General features: G+C 53.2%; 7 protein-coding genes across 7 annotated transcripts; 4 read left to right on the top strand and 3 right to left on the bottom strand.

Annotated features, from left to right (window-relative positions):
- The first annotated feature begins 70 nt into the window (after positions 1-70).
- Positions 71-2,782, top strand: BU25DRAFT_160248 (DEAD-domain-containing protein). The gene is made up of 5 exons (XM_033700706.1): positions 71-271; positions 326-628; positions 680-771; positions 850-2,034; positions 2,124-2,782. The coding sequence occupies exons 2-5, from the start codon at positions 411-413 to the stop codon at positions 2,621-2,623; spliced, it is 1,995 nt and encodes a 664-aa protein (XP_033558551.1). The 5' UTR covers positions 71-271; positions 326-410; the 3' UTR covers positions 2,624-2,782.
- Positions 2,783-3,889: 1,107 nt separating this feature from the next.
- On the top strand, positions 3,890-6,611 carry BU25DRAFT_442043 (uncharacterized protein). The gene is made up of 4 exons (XM_033709271.1): positions 3,890-4,577; positions 4,626-5,237; positions 5,378-5,461; positions 5,514-6,611. Exons 1-4 carry the CDS (start codon positions 4,028-4,030, stop codon positions 6,434-6,436), a joined length of 2,169 nt encoding a protein of 722 aa, XP_033558550.1. The 5' UTR covers positions 3,890-4,027; the 3' UTR covers positions 6,437-6,611.
- A 2,266-nt stretch (positions 6,612-8,877) lies between these two features.
- BU25DRAFT_160210 (MFS general substrate transporter) lies at positions 8,878-11,278 on the top strand. Its single transcript, XM_033700705.1, has 3 exons — positions 8,878-9,798; positions 9,854-10,352; positions 10,404-11,278. Exons 1-3 carry the CDS (start codon positions 9,190-9,192, stop codon positions 10,829-10,831), a joined length of 1,536 nt encoding a protein of 511 aa, XP_033558549.1. The 5' UTR covers positions 8,878-9,189; the 3' UTR covers positions 10,832-11,278.
- BU25DRAFT_413610 (HSP20-like chaperone) lies at positions 11,171-12,190 on the bottom strand. Its single transcript, XM_033707071.1, has one exon. The coding sequence runs from the start codon at positions 12,122-12,124 to the stop codon at positions 11,414-11,416; it is 711 nt and encodes a 236-aa protein (XP_033558548.1). The 5' UTR covers positions 12,125-12,190; the 3' UTR covers positions 11,171-11,413.
- Positions 12,191-12,582: 392 nt separating this feature from the next.
- On the bottom strand, positions 12,583-12,921 carry BU25DRAFT_433582 (uncharacterized protein; the record flags this gene model as incomplete). Its single annotated transcript, XM_033708786.1, has 3 exons — positions 12,583-12,706; positions 12,758-12,789; positions 12,841-12,921. 3 exons carry the CDS (start codon positions 12,919-12,921, stop codon positions 12,583-12,585), a joined length of 237 nt encoding a protein of 78 aa, XP_033558547.1.
- Positions 12,922-16,349: 3,428 nt separating this feature from the next.
- On the bottom strand, positions 16,350-18,045 carry BU25DRAFT_450733 (phospho-2-dehydro-3-deoxyheptonate aldolase-like protein). Its single transcript, XM_033709713.1, has 3 exons — positions 17,849-18,045; positions 16,820-17,777; positions 16,350-16,767 (listed from the first exon to the last, which is right to left on the bottom strand). Exons 1-3 carry the CDS (start codon positions 17,852-17,854, stop codon positions 16,616-16,618), a joined length of 1,116 nt encoding a protein of 371 aa, XP_033558546.1. The 5' UTR covers positions 17,855-18,045; the 3' UTR covers positions 16,350-16,615.
- Positions 18,046-18,119: 74 nt separating this feature from the next.
- BU25DRAFT_413602 (xylose isomerase-like protein) lies at positions 18,120-19,765 on the top strand. Its single transcript, XM_033707070.1, has one exon. The coding sequence runs from the start codon at positions 18,615-18,617 to the stop codon at positions 19,686-19,688; it is 1,074 nt and encodes a 357-aa protein (XP_033558545.1). The 5' UTR covers positions 18,120-18,614; the 3' UTR covers positions 19,689-19,765.
- Positions 19,766-21,335: the final 1,570 nt, after the last annotated feature.

Here is a 21,335-nt window from a genome sequence, read left to right as displayed (position 1 = left end):
GGGTTGCCACTTGGTGAGAGGCGAGGGCCCTAGCGGGCTTAGCGCAGCCGCCTCTCTTCAGGGCTTTCAAATTTATCAGTGCTGCCGTCCCTCCTTCTCCAACCCTCCACAAACAACAATCTTGTGTGTATTGCACGATTTCAACAACACAGTTTCTGTGAAGTCCCTCTTTTGGTCTTCACACTCATTTCATTCTCGTTTTTCAGGAAAGAGGCGTTACCTCGTTCCTGCTCAGCGAGTTTCAGGCGCGTTTCTGCCTACGAGTCTACACGTTCGTCACCCAGACGTCCATCAGTTTTTTGTCTGTCGCTCACCGCCGAGCCAGCCGAGAAGTCTTAAACCTCGTAATTTGCGACACTCCACCACAACATCGAGTCCGATAAGCGATCACCATAATCCAATCCTTCACTATGGCTGAACAACTCGACATGAGTCGGCTCAACCTGAACGACTCCCAGCACGCTCCCCAGCAGAACGGCTTCGGCCACCAGGAGCGCTCTGCCTACATCCCTCCTCACCTCCGCGGTCGCCCCGGCGGCGGTCCTACTCCTATGGATGGCCCTCCTCCCATGAACGGCGGTCCTGGCCTTGGCGGCGGCGCCTGGGGCCCTGGCCCTCAGCAGGGCGGGTACGACTACACATCTCCTTTGAGAAAAGGGCGCTTGCTAACAGATGACAGTCGCGGCTACGGCGGCCCCCCTCCCATGAACGGCGGCGGCGGCGGCGGCGGCGGTAACTGGGCCAGTGCTCCCAACTTCACTCCCCGACAAGGTAGAGATACTCCCAATGGCGCAGGCTGGGGTGCCACACAACCCAGCAAATTCGACCCAAATGCTTACGGCAAACCAGGTGGAGGCGGCGGCGGTGCTCCCCGTGGCTCTGGTGATGGACAGTGGAAGGATGGCAAGCACATCCCCGGTCCCTCCAATCCCCGTATCGAGCGCGAGCTCTACGGTGTCCCCAACGATCCCTCGAAGCAGCAGACTGGTATCAACTTCGAGAAGTACGATGACATCCCCGTCGAGGCCTCTGGCCAGGGTGTCCCCGAGCCCGTCACTCGATTCACCAACCCTCCTCTCGACGAGCACCTGCTGAGCAACATCGAGCTCTCCGGCTACAAGGTCCCCACCCCAGTCCAGAAGTACTCCATCCCCATCGTCATGGCTGGTCGTGACTTGATGGCTTGTGCCCAGACTGGTTCTGGTAAGACTGGTGGATTCTTGTTCCCCATTCTCGCCCAGGCTTTCAAGACTGGCCCTGTCGCTGCCCCCGCTCAGCAGAACGGTGGTTACGGTTACGGCCGCCAGCGCAAGGCCTACCCAACCTCATTGATTCTGGCTCCCACTCGTGAGTTGGTTTCCCAGATCTTCGACGAGGCCCGCAAGTTCGCCTACCGTTCTTGGGTCCGTCCTTGTGTTGTTTACGGTGGTGCCGACATTGGCTCCCAGCTTCGCCAGATGGAGCGCGGCTGCGATCTCCTCGTTGCTACTCCTGGTCGTCTCGTCGATTTGATCGAGCGTGGCCGCATTTCTCTTCAGAACATCAAATACCTTGTTCTTGACGAGGCTGATCGCATGCTGGACATGGGTTTCGAGCCTCAGATTCGCCGTATTGTCGAGGGCGAGGACATGCCTCCTGTTGCTGGCCGTCAGACTCTCATGTTTTCGGCCACCTTCCCCCGCGACATCCAGATGCTTGCCCGCGATTTCCTGAAGGAGTACATCTTCCTTTCGGTCGGTCGTGTTGGTTCCACTTCTGAGAACATTACACAGAAGATCGAGTACGTCGAGGACGTTGACAAGCGCTCTGTTCTCCTTGATATCCTCCACACCCACGGTGCTGGTCTGTCCCTGATCTTTGTCGAGACCAAGCGCATGGCCGACTCGCTCTCCGACTTCCTGATCAACCAGGGATTCCCTGCCACATCCATTCACGGTGACCGCACCCAGCGTGAGCGTGAGAAGGCTCTTGAAATGTTCCGTTCCGGACGCTGCCCCATCCTTGTCGCTACCGCTGTCGCTGCCCGTGGTCTTGGTTAGTACCCCTCTTCCCTTTCCCTACACTCTTCATCACTTCTTTGACAACCTCCACGAGCTCACGTACTAATTACACCTCAAAAACAGATATTCCCAATGTTACTCACGTTGTCAACTACGATCTCCCTACCGACATTGACGACTACGTCCACCGCATTGGTCGTACCGGTCGTGCCGGAAACACTGGTATCGCTACCGCTTTCTTCAACCGTGGCAACCGTGGAGTTGTTCGCGACCTTATTGAGCTGCTCAAAGAGGCCAACCAGGAGGTTCCTCAGTTCCTCGAGTCCATCGCTCGTGAGGGCTCTGGCTTCGGTGGAGGCCGTGGAGGCCGCGGCGGTGGTCGTGGTCGCGGTAACGCTGCTACCCGTGACGTTCGTCGCATGGGCGGCGGTGGCGGCTTCAGCGGCGGCGCTGGTGGCTGGGGAGGTCCTCCTCAGCAGGGTGGTTACGGAGGCAGCTACGGCGGTGCTCCTAGCTACAGCGGTCCCCCACCTCCCATGGGCGGCGGCGGCGGCAGCGGCGGCGGCTACGGTGGTGGTGGCTACGGCAACCCATCTGGCCCTGGCGGCAACTCTTGGTGGTAAATTCGCCCACTTTTCGGCGCACGACGATGCCTCTCTAGGACCGATCATGACACCCTGGACTGTCGTGCCGCAACGCTAGGCGACGTGTTTTTGTGATTTCTCTACTTGTTTCGAGCATTTCCTCGCAAGTCCTTCTCGGTTACTTCGAAACGACACGGATTCCGGAATCTCATACCCCAATCAGCATATAGACAGCGAGTGTTTACTGCGGATCTGCCTATTTTCGAGCTTCGCTGCATTACGATACCCTTCGACAACAGTGTGTCGAGCTCGAGCATAGATGGCAGAGCCATCCGCCTTCCCTCTGAAGGCATGCATTACGAACATTTTATGTCTTCGCTCTTCTTGCAAAGCATGCTGCTTGGGGAGCCATAGATCTCGTTTTCCGGATATTCCACGCTGGCGACTTGTTTTGTCATTTCATACGGAAAAGCGGTTCCTTTCCCCGGCCATACCCCACGGCGACACTTCTTCGTTGTCTCCCGTCGCATAGCTCTCAAAACAGAGAGCATCACGCGATATACCTTGACGATGGAAAAGTTTTGCTGGTTAGTCTCGCACATAGATGGCGTTCTCGAGGGTCAACTACCCTTTTCTAATGAGCCTTTACGACAGAAGGCTTGAGCGAAGGAAATACCCCTGGATCTGTGGTGACGGTTATGACTTGGGCAAGGGAATCATCTAAAAGCACAGTTTCGAGCAGATGATTAGCTAGATAGATAGACTACCATGGGCTGAGACTCGCTTGGCCTGTGAATGCATGTGATTGTTCAAGGTCTTCCTTTCGTCTTTCTGTGCACAGGTAGCACCATGTAGCACCAGTAATCTGACTACTTTAGGCAGCCTTTTCAAACCGTACTGCACTGCAACGCTACGACGGCAATTTTAAGGAGACGGCTGACCTTCTGCAACCCAGATGCATCCACTTACCATGTTGCATGCTGCCCTTCCTCAGCCTACATCCCAAAATTGTATCGATCTCAACCTTCCGCTAGCACTTGAGTAGTGCACCAGCTGTTTGTGTCTTGATTGTCCTGATTGTCTTGATTGTCTTGATTGTCTTGATTGTCTTGATTGTCTTGATTGTCTTGAGTGAAGCGGATTTTGGGGTTGTTGCTGTCAAGGATCCTTTCTCCAGATTCTAGGCCGCACGTCATAGGTCGACCCATCTGAGGCGTTCGTGATGCTTCCCGCAAATGGGTCGGCTTATTCGAGGGATCCCTTAGCGCAAGAAGCTTTGGCTCGTGTCGACCTTCCAAGGTTCCTCAACGTTTCTGACCCATGGCCCTGCGATTCGCGTTAATCAAATCGGACACTTGTGATTGAGAGCTGGGAAGCTGCGACGCGACCTGTCCTTACCTCTTTCGAAACCTTGCACGACCAACGGCGATTGCGACCGCAGCCATGGAAGCGAGCGCGCCGCCTCCAGAGCCCGACTCCAGGAACAGCTTGCGACACATTCTCGCAGCAGACCCCAGCATGGACGATACAAAGCCCTCGCCGTCGCAGGCCAACACGCCGGTCCCTGATGACAGTGAAGCTGCAGCGCAGTCGCAGGACGGCTCGAAGACAGCCGCCGATCCTGATGCCATACCAAATTACACAGCAACCACTACGACAACGCGCCGCAATGCGAATGGCAGTGTGTCATCTGTCTACAGTGGAAATAAGATCAAGCACCTGAAGAAGGACGATGGCATACCGCTATGGCGCAAGGACATCCAGTACGATTTCCTCAAGCTAGTCTTCGAGGACGACACGCGCGCATTCACCAAGCAATCAGACAAGACGGGTGGTCATACGTTCGCAGATATCTACCTTGATGCTATGGCGAAGAGCAGCAAGTGCAGCAAGATACTGAAGGACAAGCTGTTGACAGAGCGCCCGGCCGCCATCAACATGGCCATGGTGTGCTTGCTGGTCAATGTGGGGCGCATGAACACTACCCTCAACTGTAGGATATGAGCGCTGCGTGTGCGTTGTATACGCTAACTTGTATCAGTCTTCCCCGAGATGCGAGCACAGCTACGAACCTACCACTCGATCCCGTCCCTCCAAGCCCACCAAGATCCAAACGCATACAAACAGCTGCAGGATGCACCACGGCTGAAGTCGATCCTCAAAGGCGCAACTGAAGACCAAGAGCAGCCCAGCACGATCGAAGAGATCATGTCTGCGCCTATACCACGAACAAACCCTGTCAACCTGATATTTGTACTGTCTCAATATGCGCCCAAGATCTCAGAACTGCACTTCTTCCCACCACGCGACTTCTTCGACCTCGTCATGCGGTCGAACCTGAGCAGTAGGAGTAGGGCAACTGCCTTTCTATGGCTCATGTGGTGGTATCTCGAGAGCGACTTCTCCAAGAAGGCTGCAGAAGAGAACCCCTTTGGACCAGGACAATACGGCCCAGCTGATGACCCTGCAACGGCGGAGTTTCCAATCAAGTGTCCAGCGTTCGACTTCTTGACCCCAGAACAGGAGCTAGCAGAGAATGTGGATACAAATGATGAGAAGAACTTCGGCGAGATCAAACGCAAGGAGAGGATAGCTATATTGGCAAGTGACATGGCTCCTGTCGTGACGGGACCAAAGCGCACAAACAAGAAGGGTAAGTGCAACCTTTGTTTCGCTCATTTCAAACGTCTCCTAGTATATGCCAGAAAACCTTCACCTTCCTCCAAAAACAAGGAAATCTCCTGCGCTACTATACTGCGCCAGATACGGACTGGACCCTGACTCTTTTTTCAGTCTTCAATCAGAACCCTGTCTTCTCGGTTGTGGCAGACGACGGCGCCTCGACACCTGGTAGAGATAGGCAGTCCACACCAAACGGTAAGCTATAACTCGATGGCCTTCACACTTGATAGCATCGCTAACACCACAGGATCTGTCAAAGGTCGCGGAAAGCTAGGCAAGTCCATCATAGAGCGAGATTATCCGTCAGATACAGATCGCACACGATCAGTCTCACCGCCTGCTAAAGCTACACCAAATATGCGGATCAATACGCTTCTCAATGACGATGCGCCAATGTCTACACCAGCTCCTAGCAAAGGCCCTGGTCGTGGCAACTGGTCGCGTACTAAAACCGGCACAGGAGGGCCCCGCAACTTCCGCTCAAAGCTCGACGCAAGCGCTTCCCAAGACGGGCAATCACCCTCTGGCAATGCACCCACCTTCTCTGGGCCACACGGCTTCTACCTCCCATTGAACGGTTCAGACCCAGCCCACAAGCGCACGCGTCCCCTCACGCAACACCAACTAGCCGTCGAGCAGTATCGTCGACGACGTGTCGATGTGATCCTCGATCGCGGCCTACGAGTTGAATACAAGGCTGCTGCAAAGCGTCGCCGCAAGGCAAATCCTTTCATGCGGGCCTGGATCCGCTGCAAAGGCATGGCAGATGGCTACGACACAGACGAAGAGAACAACACTCCTGGCCACAACTCTCAAGATACGGATCATGGCACCAACACCCCACCACCCATGCCTGCTGGCCTTGTTCCTTTGGACTTTGGTGGCGAAGTCAACGATCATGGCGAGGAGAGCTACTACCGTGGCAAGATGCTGGGTAGAGCATTACGCCGCCTTGATCGCTGGGAGAACGGAAAGAGTGGAGCTAGCTCGAGGACGAGAGGGCAGCGGTATGTGGAAGATATGGAAGAGAGGACTGAGGACGAGGACGAGGATATGATGGATGCAGAAGAGATGGAGAGGAGGGAAGAGATGGACTCAGAAGAGGAAGATGAGGATATGGAAAGGTACGACCCAAACACGCTACCACCGCTGCCGAGAGTGGGCGTCTAGGATATGTCTCAGTATTTGAGGTAAGCATTGGCGTTCAGGAGCAGAGGTTCTAAAGGTCGTCACTGGATATGCGTTCAAGTTATGTATGAACAAACTTGTGGAATGCAGGTCTGCCCGACTTTTGTCGAGCAGAGGCATACAGTCATGGCGTATGTGGACATAATACCTGACCAAGAAAGATAATCAATTCTTAGATCCAACACTCGTGACAAGCTCTCCACCGTGTCGCGCTGCACACACCCTTATAGCACAAGAAAGCGAACACCACCAAACCGCCATACTGTCTTTCACTTCGAAACGGCACTTGGGATCCATCCCACTAAGAGTCAGCGAATGACTCTTAGGGTCAACCTTCATGGAAGTCCAAGGTTTTTGCTAAGATAATTTGGTCTAGTACTTTAGACGTTGTGAAGCTGCGCATTCACTCGCGTCACTGCAAAACCTCCGACCCTCGAGACAGAGTATACGCCTCTATGGGTTTGGCCGAACTGAGCTATCAGATTGTCCCAGACTACACCCAATCTGTCGATCAGGTCTTCATTGCAATGACTCGAAAAATTATCAAACGCAACGACAAACTGGCATGCAGTTTCGACACAACATTGAGTCGTGAAAACATCTGCTCCAGAGCGGCCCAGGTGAGAGATCAAGCTTAGGCCTTAGAAAGGTCGGATTTTGCTCGGATTTTGCGATCCTCAGGTGACAACTATCGACTGGTTTCTGCTGCACTTATCTTTCTAATAGACGAAGTTACTTCGTAAGGAGATCCAGGCCATTGCCCACTGGAAATCTATGGCAGAAAGAAATCAATCGATATCTGTCAGGAGAGCGACGGCGAATATCGTTGATCTGAATCGAGACATTGTGCTAGACGTAACTGGGCAGAATCCCGAGCATCTTGGTGTACTGAAGACCCCCTGGCTTGCAGTACAATAGGCACTGCGGAACGACCACGATACTGCGGAAGAGTACCGTCTGTACGAAGGCCATGTGAATCTTTCGGACATGTCGTATCTGCGCCTCCCTAAGCAGGCTGATGGCAGAAGTTTCAAGACTGCCGGTACTCAGGTAGATTTGCGGGAGAGGCGTTGTGGGATACACGGTGTCATGGATGATCGTGGCGAGCGAGATAGTGACTGATCGATTGATTGACTGACTGTCGCCAACATGACTGGATGTGCGAGTTTAAATATTGTTGACTTGGTATGTCGAAGCCCGTCTTTTGCCCATCTGGCATCATCAATTCCATTTGCCCATGCTCTGGACTTCCAACAATTGTAAGGCCACTACTACGATGTGGAAGAAGATTGCCATCTCGACGCCATGCACACGTGCAGGATTCCAATAGTCGACCTGGTGCCACGCAAGGTCATGCAGTTGGAAGCGCGAGACTACTCATGCAGGCTATGGGAAAGGCTTGGTGGTGAATTGTTTCTGATGACACTCACTGACAGTGCAGCATCCGCTAGCCACTGCGATTTGGAACGGCATTTTTCGGCGTGTTTGCGATCGCAGAGTTCGAGACTTCCTCGTAACGAGGCAACGTCAGGAACTGTGAGGTTGACGACATCGTGTGACTTTGGAGTATCGTATACCTCCAGCCTTGTGTGCACGACACGACGAATTGGGAATCTCCATGAACATCTACAAGAAGCCTTTTTCGAGCAGGTATTGTTGGAAAACGCATAATTGGAAAGACATTTGTGAAGGCTTGAGCAGGTTGGCAGCTTCTTGCGCTGCGCGCCTATAATACCTGCCGCTTAGGTACTCAAGTAACCGGCATGACAGTCCGCAACGTCCTTACTGGGCGCAACAACTTGCTACCTGCCATGTCAAATCAGCAATTACATCTCGATCTAGGCTCCCCAATCTCTCATCCTCGACTACCTCCACGCTCTGGTGTTTGTGACGCATCGTCACTCTGATATCTCTAATTGAGATCATACCGAACGATTGTCGCGGCTACATGGACGCCTATATCAGCTTCTGCAAGCATCGGCGGCACTCAATCACGGCACTCCTCATGGTCGTTAGGAACGATGTTGGTACCTTGCCAACAGCATCACTTGTTGTAATTTGGCCTCGATCTGGTGTCAACTGTACGTGGGCGTGGTCCAGACCTCGCTAGCGCACAGCCCTCAACCAGTCCTTCTCCACACCACCAACAACATCGGCTGAAATCTACTAGCATTTCTTCTTTCATCTTAGCACACCCCAGACTCCAACGCCTTTCGTGCTTAGTTCACCCCGTCAGGCCCAGACATACCCCGGATCTGTGCCAAGCACGTGTGCTCCCGGGCTATCATGACGATCGGAGGCACAGCCGCCTGGTTGTTGGGCGCAGATTTGTGACATGCTTTTGCTATCGTGCTTGGGGGGTCTTGGAACCTCATCCTAGACCCATCGAATTCCATCCTCAGTTACCAAGTCCGGACAATCCGATACCATAGCATCGGGCAAACATCTCCTTTGGAGTTAGAGCCTCCATGCATCTCGTGAACCCCGGGGTAGGAGAGGCAAAGTCTGGGGTAGACTATGTGGGTGTCGGAACGGGTGTGGGGCAATGAAGGATGGGGTAGGAGATGAGTTCTGGTATATGAGACTTGAGTCCCTCATCCTTGTTTGTGTTCAACATCTCTTCTGTCCTTTTTCGCTAGGATCAGTCGACCTCAACAGCTCAGAGCCTCTCTTCCATCTCTAACTCATTTCATCCTCACTCAACCTCTCAATACTCCAACTACCTCCACATCACCATGTCTCTCATCGACGAGAAGGTCGGCATCACCGAGATCGAGCGCGTCGACTCGGCTGAGTCGAATCTCAACAATGACCGCATCAACACATTCACACCTGAGGAGCAGAAAAAGATCATCCGCAAGGTCGATCTTCGTCTGATCCCCACCCTCGGCTTCATGTACTGTGTTTCCTTGATGGACAGGACCAACCTGGGTGTTGCCATGGTTGCTGGCATGGGTGCCGATCTCAAGCTCAACGGTGAGCGCTACAGCATCATCGTCCTGCTGTTCTTCATCACATATGTCGCTCTGCAGCCTCCTGCTACCGTCGTCCTGCGCAAGCTTGGCCCTCGCATCTTCCTCCCGTCGATCGTGGTCATCTGGGGAGCAGTCATGAGTGGCTTTGGTTTCGTCAAAGAGTGGCATACTCTTATTCCGCTTCGTCTCCTGCTCGGTATCTTCGAGGCTGGGTTCTTCCCTGGCTCCGCCTACCTCCTGTCCTGCTGGTACCAGCGATTCGAGCTCCAGAAGCGCAACACCGTCTTCTTCCTCATTGGCATGCTGTCGTCTGCCTTCTCCGGGATTCTTGGCTACCTCTTCTCCCTTCTTCAAGGCCACGGTGTCCAGGTAAGTTTGGTATAATAATACAATTTGGCTGCTACAAGTACTTATTATTCTCCAGGCTGCTCCCTGGCTCGGTGTTCACTACGGTCCCACCAAGGCCAAGCCCACCACCCCCGTCTCCTTCGGCCCTGGTCTTAGTGGCTGGCGCTGGATCTTTATCCTCCAAGGTGTCATTACAGTCGTCATCGGCTTGATCGGATGGTACTTTATCGTCGACTTCCCCGAGCTCGCCCACAAGCCTGGCATGGGTAAGAAGTTCCTCAACAAGGCCGAGGTCGAATTCATCGTTGCCCGCATCGAGAAGGATCGCCACGACGCTCTGCCTGAGGAGTTTAACCTGAAGAAGTACCTCACCAACGCGCTTGACCTTAAGGTCTGGGGCTTTGCTGCGATCTTCATGCTCACTACCACCATCACCTACGCCATCGCCTACTTCCTCCCCATTATCCTCAAGGACGGTATGGGCTTCAGCACCGCTGCATCTAACTGTCTCATCGCACCTCCCTACATCTTCGCTGGCTTCGTCATGATGGGCTTCGCATGGGCAGGTGACAAATGTGAGTACCAAAAAATCTCCTATCATGGAGGCCTTCAGCTGACTTTTACAGATCATGTAAGATCACCATGGGTCATCGCCAACGGTGTTCTCGCCCTCATTGGTCTCCCTATGATCGGGTTCTCCAACAACGTCGGCGTCCGCTACACCGGAGTCTTCCTCGCGACCGCTGCCGCCAACGCCAACGTCCCCGCCGTCCTTACGTGGCAGGCAAACAACATCCGTGGCCAGTGGAAGCGCGCTCTTTGCTCTGCCACTCTCGTCGGTGCTGGTGGTATTGGTGGAATCATCGGTGGCACTGTCTTCCGCACTCAGGACACGCCCCACTACGTCCCTGGCATCACTGCTTGCATGATCGCTGCTGGTCTTATTGTCGTTATCTCGCTCTTGATGAATCTGAAGTTCTGGAGGGCTAACAAGCGCGCTGATGCTGGTGGTAAGATTATCGAGGGTCTTGAGGGCTTCAGGTACACGTTGTAAGCGGTTCATGGGATCGTTGGTAGCCATAGCTATCTAATGCGGGTGTCCGCCACGAACAATATGTCTATTCAAACCAAATTTGCGTTCTGTCATACCTTTTAATGTGATGTTCAATGTTTCTATGATACTTTGCGTGGTCGTTACAGATAGTCATGTGTTCCCGGCCGCCCTGAGGAAGAAGACCGAGTACCTTCCGCACCACGTTCAGTCTACTTGATGAGCAGATAGGAACAGATGTAGGCATCAGGGTGCCGGGTTGGGTCGGCACATGACTGGCAGAAAAGGATGCAGTTCTCAATCCAGGCCGAAGACTCACTGTCCAAGATCATCACGGGAGTGTATGCAACATGTTTGACTTCGAATTAGTTGATTACTTGACTAAGTACGGTGCATGAAATTTTCCACTTCGTCATCCACCCCCAGAAGTATTATTATGGTAGAAAGGAATGTACCGGAACTTCATACCATGCTAACATCCATCAAAGAAAAACACCATTGCTGTGCCCGCTGAAACCAAAGGAGCGAAAGGTCGTCATCTTGTCGTTAAATCCGTCTCATTCATGTCGTATCCATCGAGTACCCTTACTCGATGTTGACCTTCCTCGACTGAGGCGCCGTAGCCTTCGGCACCACAATGCTCAAGATACCATTCTTCAGACTAGCCTTCACAGCGTCCTGATCGACACGCGCAGGGAAAGCAAAGCTGCGGTGGAACGACCCAACAGAGCGCTCACTGACCCAGTACTTGTGCTTGGGCTCCTCCTTCTTCGCGACCTCGTGCTGCTCTGACTGCTTGGCAACCTGAGTGTCCTTGTTTGTGGACTCGGCAGACTCGTCCTCAACGGTGGGCTGGTGCTTCTCATCCTTGACGTTGGACTCGAGCTTCTTCTGCTCCTCGCCGTTCTCCATGGCAGTGGGGCGCTGACCCTCTTCGCGGACGTGCTCGTGCTTGCCGGCGATGGTCAGGGTGTTGTTGTCGGTCCACTCGATGTTGATGTTCTTCTGGTCGACGCCGGGGAGCTCGCCGTGCAGCTCGTAGGCCTCCTTGGTCTCCTTGACATCGAACTTGGGTGTGAAGGAGCGGATGCTGTTGGTGAACTGGCGGTCAACATCGCCGAAGGCCTGGCGGTCGTACTCGTCGAAGAGACGGAAGATGGGAGCGTACTCCTGAGTGAAGCGTGGGAAGAGAGACATTATTGCTGGTGTGGTTGTGAAGGTGCGTGCGGTTGATGGCTTGGTAGTACGGTTGAGTTGTTGTGGAACTCGGCGGATTGTTGTGCGCAGTGATTGCATAGAAGAGCTGGTGATTGTTCTGATGATGGACTTGAGAGGGTTGGTTGAGCTGCATATATACTCAAGTATCGAGTTTCGAGAAGCATCGTGATGCTGCTCGACACTGCTCGACAGTATTTCATACTGTCGTCAAGTGGTGTGAGAGAAACATGAAGATGCTCAGAGATGGTTCGAGTTGATTCTAGAGCGTTCGATGTCGCGACATTTCATGATGTTAACAACCACGTCTTTCGATCGTGATACCGGGTCACCCCAAAATTTGCTGTGGCTCTCAGACACCTCCAATCATATCTTCGATCTCCGCAGTGTGATCGGAGATGGCATCCGGAAGGAGCCATCTCGAAGTTTCCGCCAAGAGTCACGTGATGTTTCTTTGCAGGTACTCTCCAGTTTTGTGTGCTCGGACAAGGATTGCAGCATGCTGATGGTTTTGCATAGAAGGTTCGATAGGCCGTGTCTCAGTGGAGATCGCGGATGCCTGGGTCCTGATAGGTTTCGAGCTGTCTGCGGCCCCTTCGCAGAAGGTACTCGATCGTGCCGAAGTCCTTCTTGCCCACCCCCTGGTTCTTGTGGAATTCAGCCCTACAATCCGTTAGCCGAGATGCTGATGAGGTTGGTACACATGTTTAGTACCTTGCGAAGTCTCGGAAATGTGATCGCGTATCCTGTAGCCATTAGTCGCGTGCAACGGAAGTACAAGGCTGAGATCATCATACTGATGGCTTTTCCCTTACGGCTCGTAAGCATTGGCGATACAGAGACAGCACATCTCTTTGCAGTCCTGACAGTCGTGCCATGTTGAATCAATTAATGTAGTTGAAGTGTGATGGCGATGAGTGATGTCAATATTCGAGATCGAAAGCCTCGGAGTCGCTCTCCGGGCGAGACCGAAGCTTTGACCAACGTGCCTTTCAGCTTTTGTGCCAACGTCAATCGGTCTCAGAGACAGAAATTGGTCGCTGAAGCTGTCTCAAATTCATCGAAGACGTCGAAATCCATTATTCGCGACCTTGCATAGTACAAGCTGCGGGGCAGCCACCATGCAAACCCCACCTTGCCAACACCTTCCTGCAGCCGCGATATGCGATTGATGTAGCCTGAAGGCATCCACTGTTATCTTTATGCTTTGCTATCCCCTATCGCAGATTTCTCGAAAACTTATTGTACGAAGTGCTGGCCGTAGACGCGTGACGCTTCAATGACTGACTCAAAGCTGATGGACCTCACAGCAGATGATCAAGATTTCTGCGACTCGGGACAATATGTTACTATTGGGTACGGGTTATTGATACATATACGAATACAAGATGGATACGACGCTCGGAAAAGATTTGGACAGCAAGCAGATTCGAACTGGACACCTTGACGGCTCGATCAACGAGCAAGCCAAGATTCGGCTCTGGGCACAATTAAGAAACGAATATGGAGACGACAACGAAGGAAGAGAAAGAGGCGTTGCAGGCCTCCCGATGGAGGTTTTTTTTTGTTGACGGTTGCTGCAAATGACCCTCTAAGATCCGTCTGTTTGTGGAGCGGTGCCGCTTGCATGCCATGGACCAGACATCGGCGTTGCCATGTAGTCCGGTACACCAGTTCCGATGTGCGCGCCCCCAGGAAGGTGCTCACGGGTCTCTGTGTAGATATATTGTTCTAGTAAGCCGTTATTTCTGTCGATGTCTCTGTCCTCTTCGCTTCCGAACGACCGATGCGACGGTGTTTGACCGCCCGAAGGGGTCTCTTGTATGTGGTCGAGTTGCGCAGGATCATTTTCTCCGTCGCTCTCGGGCTCTATGGACGTGAATGCGGTGTCAACTGGCGAAGCTTTTGGAGTGTCTTCGAGTGCTCTCCGGTATGGGTCTACATTCGGAGTCAGCATAAGTGCCGTTCTCTAGTAGGCTGACAAAATTGATAGGAGGTGAAAGGCCCGTGACAAAGTTGAGTCGAAAGGCAGCTTGCGATCGTTGTAAGAAGGTGTGTCAGTCGTGCAGGTTGCACCTGCGCATAGCGAGCCAGGCACGCTTGCTTCTCGAAGCCAAAGTGGTAGGAAGACAATCTTGTAAAGAGTTGGGGCTCTTACCGAAAGTAAGAGCATGCTTCTTTCTGGCTGCGCGCTGGCGGTTGAACTCCGACATTGCAGAAGGTGGAAGGTATGGAAGCCGTTGAACTGGAGTTAGCGTGGGCGTTGGTGGAGAGTTGTGCGGTCGGCTTCTGTTGGGACTGTCATGAAGCCAGCCAACACGGTCTGCACGTGGATTGATGATGTTCGCTTCAGGCTGCATCGCGAAAGCCTCATCTTCACTGAAGTCAACACTGGCATCGTAGGACCCATTTCTCGAACTGAGGAGAAAGTGGCTGCCAACACCATCGAGGAAGGCAGAATGTGTTGTGAACTGTTGCGAAGGCTGAGAGGTGTGGCTGAGTTGGTCTGCAGCCTCCTGACCGGTGAAGTGAGGGTGGCCATCAGCCTCGTCATTAAGAAAAGACATGTTGCCTTGTGTATGAGCCTGGGGCGGTGAGCGCCTGTCAGAAGCGGTGAGGCGGGAGGCGGACAAGATGTAGCCAACGGCGAGGGACACTGAGGGGTACGTTGATCGAAGATGATTCGGACCTGAGTGAACTGAACGTAGTAGACAACACGGTTCCACCGAACAAAGTATATTGGAGCCTATGGGACACGATAGAACAACAGCAGCAAACTCCAAGGCCGTCTTATACCATATACCCGTCCCATCATGGCTCCAAATCGACCCTATCGGACGAGCATCAACCAGGGAACCACTCACTGTGAAGATTGGAGTGTGTACGCCCGGTTGGTGTGTTTCAACATCCGTTCCTTCCTTTGCGCTGTTCTGCGAAGTCACGTGAATGAACAAGTTATTGGTCGATAATCAAATTGCTCCGGGCGATGGCTTCATGTTCCCAGAGCCATGGTACCCACACAAGCGGCTAAGGCTGAAGGGCCCGTTGAAGTGGGCTGTCCGCCGCAATTGACGCCAAATGTAAGCAATGGCTGACGGAGTAGTTCCAGTACGGTTCATCCCTCCGCAAGGAATTGCATCGGTGCTCGGATGTGTTCGTGAAAGGTATATGGAAGAAGGTTTCGGATCGGATGTCAGTTTTGGGGCTGTCATGCATACACACATCATGCATGTTGTGCTTTCACCTGCAGTAGAGCTTATTCACGAATACAGTCGCCCTGTACCACCGACCCTGAGGCGCCGTACATTTGGGGTACTTGGGACCGCGGTGACCGGGCACAGGAGCCACGAAACATGAAGTGATCATCCTACAGGCTAGATCTTCTGAAGCTTCTAGATAGTCACCAAAGATGACGATTCTATCAATAAGACCCAAAAGGCTTCGGCGCACTAGTTCGCACCAAATCTCGCGCTATATTCTAAATCAACCTTAAGCGGCGGCTCCGTCTGCATGTCCAGTGTCGCTGAAGAGTATTTTAGGAGGATGAGCCCGATGCAGGGTCGTTCACCGGTGCACGTGGTGTAGCTGCAAGTTCCCGTGATTTTGAAGCCACCAACAGCCCTTCGTTCGCGTAAAATTGCAGCGGTGGACGTTGAGCGGGAGCGCTAACATAGACGAGATTCTGGTGTGCACCAGCGTGCTTTGTAGATCATCTTTTGATGTCGAGTTCTTCTGGAATTTGATGATGCGGTCGTATTCTTGAGTGTGAAGTCGAGTAAGGGCCTTGTAGTCCTCGAGCCACATGCCTGTGCGATCGGGTGGGAGGGCAACTTTGAGCTCGCGTGCGTTTGCCTAACATAACAATGAACTAGACGAGTGGTTCGTAAGGCTGCCTTGGCATTATCCAGATGTGGAATCGTCGAAAAGCTTTGTGTATGCAAGGCGGAGGTCGCGAAAATGATCTCTGGTTGACGTCAATGACTACTGTTTCATGTGCCTGTCGTACGTGCGCGGGGATGGGGATGTTTAGGTTGATTGTCAAAGTTGGGTTGGCGGGACGTGGGGTCTGCATGAACAAGGTTCGGTGAAGCCGACCATCATTCCCTTGACAGCCTTGTCAAGGGGGATATCTGCAAAGGCGGTTAATTCCCAGTCGATTGGGTTGACAAGCCTTGTTGGTGGTATGGGAGAAGCCAAGCCGTCTCCATGATAGTCGAGCTTGTTGCACGCCGATCGTTTCGATGCACTGGTGAGCCGCAAACCGGGTTAGGTTAGGATTGCGCCCATGGTAGCATCGACTACTTACCTGCATTCTGCATGGGGCTGGAGATAAAGATGGACGCCCATGCGGATGTACGTTCTGCGATCTGAGCATGAGCGATGCAGCAAAAAAAGTCTCGTCACACAGTGTTTCGAGTCCGTCGAGGCTGCACTTGCGAGTGAAACTTTTGAATTTGTGCATGATCGCACATGTGGTATATGATCATCAGTGGGGTACTCGAGCACCGGTAACGCCGACCCGCCAAATGCCGCGCTTCGAGCAAGAATAGTCGTGACAGAAGAAAGAAAGCTTTACGCGCCGTTGCGAACCGATCTCCTCTTTGCAACGGCGGTAGCCAACTCCTCGAGCACCTTCTCGGTGTCTTCCCAGTTGATGCAAGCGTCTGTGATCGAAACACCGTACTGCAGACCCTCCTTGCCCTCCTTGGGTACCTTCTGGTTGCCTATAAATTGCGTTAGCATGCGGCACAGTTGTAATTGCGGGGGCGAACTCACCCTCGTTGATGTTGCTCTCAATCATGACGCCCATGATGCCTGTCTCACCAGCAGCAATCTGCTCGGCCAGAACGTGCGCGACCTTGGGCTGGTTCTTGTGGTTCTTCTCGGAGTTGCCGTGGCTGCAGTCGATCATCAACCGCGCGTTGAGGCCCTTCTTCTCGAGAGCCTCGCGCGACTCCTTGATGCTCTTCTCGTCGTAGTTTGTGCCCTTCTTTCCGCCGCGCAGGATGACGAAGCAGTCATCGTTGCCTACGGTACCGACAATGGCGACAACACCGGGCTTGGTGACGGAGAGGAAGTGGTGAGGGTGCTTGACGGAGCCAATGGCGTCGACAGCAACATCAAGAGTACCGTCGGTACCATTCTTGAAGCCCACGGGGAAGGACAGACCGGAGGCAAGCTCACGGTGGAGCTGAGACTCGGTCGTCCTGGCGCCAATTGCACCAACACTGAGCAGATCGGCCAAGAACTGTGGAGAGATGGTATCCAGCATCTCACTGGCGAGGGGCATGCCCTTCTCAGTCAAGTCAACGAAGAGCTGTCTTGAGACACGCAGACCCTTGTTGATCTTGAAGGTGTTGTCGATGTCTGGGTCGTTGATCAGACCCTTCCATCCGACTGTTGTGCGGGGCTTCTCCAGGTAGGAGCGCATGACGATGAGGAGGTCATCCTGGTACTTCTCCTTCAGCTTGAGGAGGCGATCGCAGTAGTCGAGAGCGGCTTTGGGGTCGTGAATCGAGCAGGGCCCGATGACAACGAGAAGTCTGCCGTTCTTGTCACGGCCTTGGACGACCTCGACTGTCTCGTTGCGGCCCTTCAGGACCGTTTCTCTCGACTTTTGCGACTGGGGGATCTCGCTCTGGAGAAGATCGGGGGGGGTGAGGGGGTTGTAGCCGCGAATGCGCCAGTCTTCTGAGTTGGCGGCATCACCAACTGACTTGTTCTCGATGTAGAACTACGTAACTTCGTTAGAAAGTGCAACTGGTGGGGTAGTGGCGGGGCATTAAAGCAGATGTGGATACTCACAGACATGACGCCTCTAAATCTATGCTTCGGAAGAACTCTTGAGTGTGCAATCGAGAGACAAAACTGCTGGAGGATACACTTTTATCTGCTGCGCTCAGTCTACCTTTACGTCGTTTGTGGGGCGCGAAGAGTCAAGCATGTGTGAATGACTGTCCGGAGTCGGCCCTCCTGCGATTGGCTGGTACCGGGCGGTGAACTGCGGAATTTTGGGAGAGCGGATTCTTGACGCGGCTGGACCTCGAAGCTCAATAAGTCACAGCACTCATGCATGGGCTTCTTGGGCAGCAACAGGTCGCAGACTAACTATCGTCTCACGAGACCTTCATGTCTTCAATACTGTGGTACACTGCTTCCCCTAGGCAAGTACGAACGCAACTAGGAGGTAGTCGCTCCCAGTGTACCACAACGCTCCTGCCTCCTTATACTCCCATCACCATTCTTACGGCACGCCTTGACGGGCTGATTGTAGCTCTACGAGATGACTTGGTCTTCAGTTCATAAATGCTCGTTTCTTGTCAGGTAAATAATTGGGTAAGATGCAGAGCTTTACTAACATGCAGCTGTATGCGGTCATAGGAGCTACTCCACCATAACGACGTCATGCGTATGGCACCGAAAGTTCCATCTACACTGACAACAGCAATTGTATCTACACACGTTACCACGGCATATTCCATACATTCTACCCCTCTCAGACCTCTTTCTTTAATCAATAAACACATTCCCCCATAGAATTCAAACTACTAATATACACTCAACATCCACAATGGGCGGCCTCGACCTCTCCTCCCTAGCCACCATCCCAATCAGCTACGCAACATGCTCCCTCGGGTCACCCAACTCACCACCCCCACTCCTTGACCGCCTCGATGCCATCTCCAAAGCTGATTTCGCCGCCGTCGAGCTATCCTTCCCCGACATCCTATCCTACGGGCAAACGCTCCTGGGCCACGAAGTCGCACCCAACAACTACGACGAACTGGTGAAGGTTGCAGAAGCGATTAAGAAGGAATGCAACAAGCGCAACCTAGGCATCATGATGTTGCAACCCTTCGCCAACTTCGAGGGCTGGCCGCAGGGCTCGGATGAACGTAAGGATGCGTTCGAGAGGCTGGACGGCTGGATCCGGATCATGTGCGCCGCAGGCACAGACATGCTGCAAGTCGGGTCCACAGATTCTAAGCTGGAGAAATTGGACAAGAGCCGCATCGTGCCCGATCTGCAGGAGCTCGCTGATAAATTGAAGGAACATGGGTTCCGCGTCGCGTACGAGAACTGGTGCTGGTCGACGCACGCGCCGGATTGGAAGAATGCATGGGACATCGTGCAGAAGGTCGATCGCCCGAACATCGGTCTGTGTCTCGATACGTTCCAGACTGCGGGGGGCGAGTGGGCGGATCCACGGACGCAGTCGGGGCTGTTGGAAGATGTGAGCAAGGAAGAGTTGGAGAAGCGGTTCAAGAGGAGCCTTGAAGAGCTTGGAAACACGATTCCAAAGGATAAGATCTACCTGCTGCAAATTAGCGACGGGTACAAGGTACCGCAGGCGCTGAAGGATGAGCGGGATAAGGATGGTCTGCTGCCGCGTGGAAGGTGGAGTCACGATTTCAGGCCGCTGCCGTATAACGGTGGATACCTCCCGGTCGCTGACGTAGCGCGGGCAGTCCTCAACACCGGCTTCCGAGGTTGGTTCAGCTACGAAGTCTTCGATGGTGGTAAGGACGGCAAGGGGGGAGATGTTGACATCGTAGCATATGCGCGCGCGGCGAAGAACGTGCAGAACAGACTGCTGGCTGAGTGCGCTGGTGAGAAGGTCCCGGATGAGATGGCGACACGATAAAGTATCGGCAACAAAGCGTCATGCACGTCCGAATAGAAGAGTAGTGTATGTATAACGAAAGAGTTATTATAATGAGCATGTTAAAACTGGCTTCCTCTGCTTCTTTACAACATCAGACACCTCTAACTCCCGTCGCCTGCGCAACAACATCCGCCACAAGCACCAACACCAACGTCTTTGTAACTGTCAATTTCGATCCAGGCAGTCTATCTCGATGTCAGCAAGTACATCAACACCGCAGCCCAGGATAAGGACACCACCCATCCTCCCTCGGCTTCTCACTCCCACCCGTACTCGTCGGTGTGCTCGTCGTCGACGCTGACCCGCTTCTTGTCTCAGTGACAAGCGTCGTCTTCGGCTCACCACAATATACACCTGGAAACGGATACGGACACCTTGGATCCGCAGAGACAATACTCGTATACACAGCTGGTTTATCGGACTGCGGCGTACTCGACGGCCTCGGGGGTGGACTCGCTTGTGGTGCCGACGAAGGAGGCAACGAAGAAGAAGGTGATGGAGGTTGTGCTGCCGTCGAAGACACCTTCACCGTCTTCGTCAACGTACTCGTAACCTTCGACGTGACTGTCGACTCCTTCACTTCAGACATCGTCGGCGTGGGCTTCGGGACACTGGCTGTCATGGTGATGTGGATGGTGGATGTCTGCGCATCTGGGCTGGACAGACGGCCTGGATCGAGGATCATAGGGTCGATCAGCGCGTTGTGGATGCCTTGTAGCATTACTGCTGCGGCTTGCGAAGCGGCTGGTGTGGACATGTTGGTGATGGGGATGATAACGACGGCGATGGAGGACTGATTGGATGGCTGATCGGGGCGAGCTGTTAGAGTCGGTACTGCGGGCGTTGTGATCGTGGATGATAAATATACGCTGGAGTTGCTTACGGCCACTGGTGTTGAGGTTGCTGCGATACTGCTGTTCGTGATGCGTGATGCAGGCCAGTGAATCCACCAGAGATCATCACACAGTGTCGTCGGCGGTGGAACAAATAGCGAAGATAGGGACGCATGGGCTGAGGAAGGCGAGATTCCGGGCATACCTGAACTATACCTTGCCCATCCTGCGGAAGGTGCGTTCCAGTACGGGGCATGGTTTCCGATGCAGTTTGGTGAAGGTGCGATCGGAGTTGCAGTAATATGTATGGTCATTGTTGTGTTGCTCGAAATTGTCGACTGCGAAGGTGCTGTTAGGTTGTAGGCGGCCTTGCTGCTTGTAGGATATACAAATCCAGTCATGTTTCTGATGTTGATATATGCGGATGAGGCCTCATGGTGACCTTCATGGCGACCGAGAGCAGCACCAGAAGCTGCATGGGCAAGTAAGACTGCAGTGGAGATTATGGTGATCATGTCGACTGAGTAGATGTTTCGTATCGGTGGTCTCTTTGATCTTTGCGAAAATTTTGGGTATGTAGATGCGTAAAGAAGGGAAGAAACAACGTCACATACTGTGCGAGAGCTGATAAAAATTGATCGTAATGTCTTACACAATGTCTATTGAGGATGTACAACACAACGATACGTCGTTCCTAACGGCGAAGTTTCCATCGTGAAGTCCAAGAGCATGGACAATGTCGAACCCAGTCGGTCTTCGACAACCCCAACAATACTCTCAAACCCCATACTCG

The sequence above is a fragment of the Macroventuria anomochaeta genome (genome assembly GCF_010093625.1).
Source record: "Macroventuria anomochaeta strain CBS 525.71 unplaced genomic scaffold BU25scaffold_31, whole genome shotgun sequence".
Taxonomy (NCBI): Eukaryota; Fungi; Ascomycota; class Dothideomycetes; order Pleosporales; family Didymellaceae; genus Macroventuria; species Macroventuria anomochaeta.
This window is presented reverse-complemented; position numbering and strand designations above follow the sequence as displayed.

Excerpts from the sequence above, each read along its gene's own strand:
- BU25DRAFT_160248 (XM_033700706.1), top strand. The coding sequence starts at position 411 with ATGGCTGAACAACTCGACATGAGTCGGCTCAACCTGAACGACTCCCAG. Across the intron at positions 629-679 it reads CCTGGCCCTCAGCAGGGCGG|TCGCGGCTACGGCGGCCCCC; the intron begins GTACGACTACAC and ends AACAGATGACAG. Across the intron at positions 2,035-2,123 it reads TGTCGCTGCCCGTGGTCTTG|ATATTCCCAATGTTACTCAC; the intron begins GTTAGTACCCCT and ends CCTCAAAAACAG.
- BU25DRAFT_442043 (XM_033709271.1), top strand. The coding sequence starts at position 4,028 with ATGGAAGCGAGCGCGCCGCCTCCAGAGCCCGACTCCAGGAACAGCTTG. Across the intron at positions 4,578-4,625 it reads CATGAACACTACCCTCAACT|TCTTCCCCGAGATGCGAGCA; the intron begins GTAGGATATGAG and ends AACTTGTATCAG. Across the intron at positions 5,462-5,513 it reads TAGGCAGTCCACACCAAACG|GATCTGTCAAAGGTCGCGGA; the intron begins GTAAGCTATAAC and ends CTAACACCACAG.
- BU25DRAFT_160210 (XM_033700705.1), top strand. The coding sequence starts at position 9,190 with ATGTCTCTCATCGACGAGAAGGTCGGCATCACCGAGATCGAGCGCGTC. Across the intron at positions 9,799-9,853 it reads TTCAAGGCCACGGTGTCCAG|GCTGCTCCCTGGCTCGGTGT; the intron begins GTAAGTTTGGTA and ends ATTATTCTCCAG. Across the intron at positions 10,353-10,403 it reads CGCATGGGCAGGTGACAAAT|ATCATGTAAGATCACCATGG; the intron begins GTGAGTACCAAA and ends TGACTTTTACAG.
- BU25DRAFT_413610 (XM_033707071.1), bottom strand. The coding sequence starts at position 12,124 with ATGCAATCACTGCGCACAACAATCCGCCGAGTTCCACAACAACTCAAC.
- BU25DRAFT_450733 (XM_033709713.1), bottom strand. Across the intron at positions 16,768-16,819 it reads TGAGAGCAACATCAACGAGG|GCAACCAGAAGGTACCCAAG; the intron begins GTGAGTTCGCCC and ends CGCAATTTATAG.
- BU25DRAFT_413602 (XM_033707070.1), top strand. The coding sequence starts at position 18,615 with ATGGGCGGCCTCGACCTCTCCTCCCTAGCCACCATCCCAATCAGCTAC.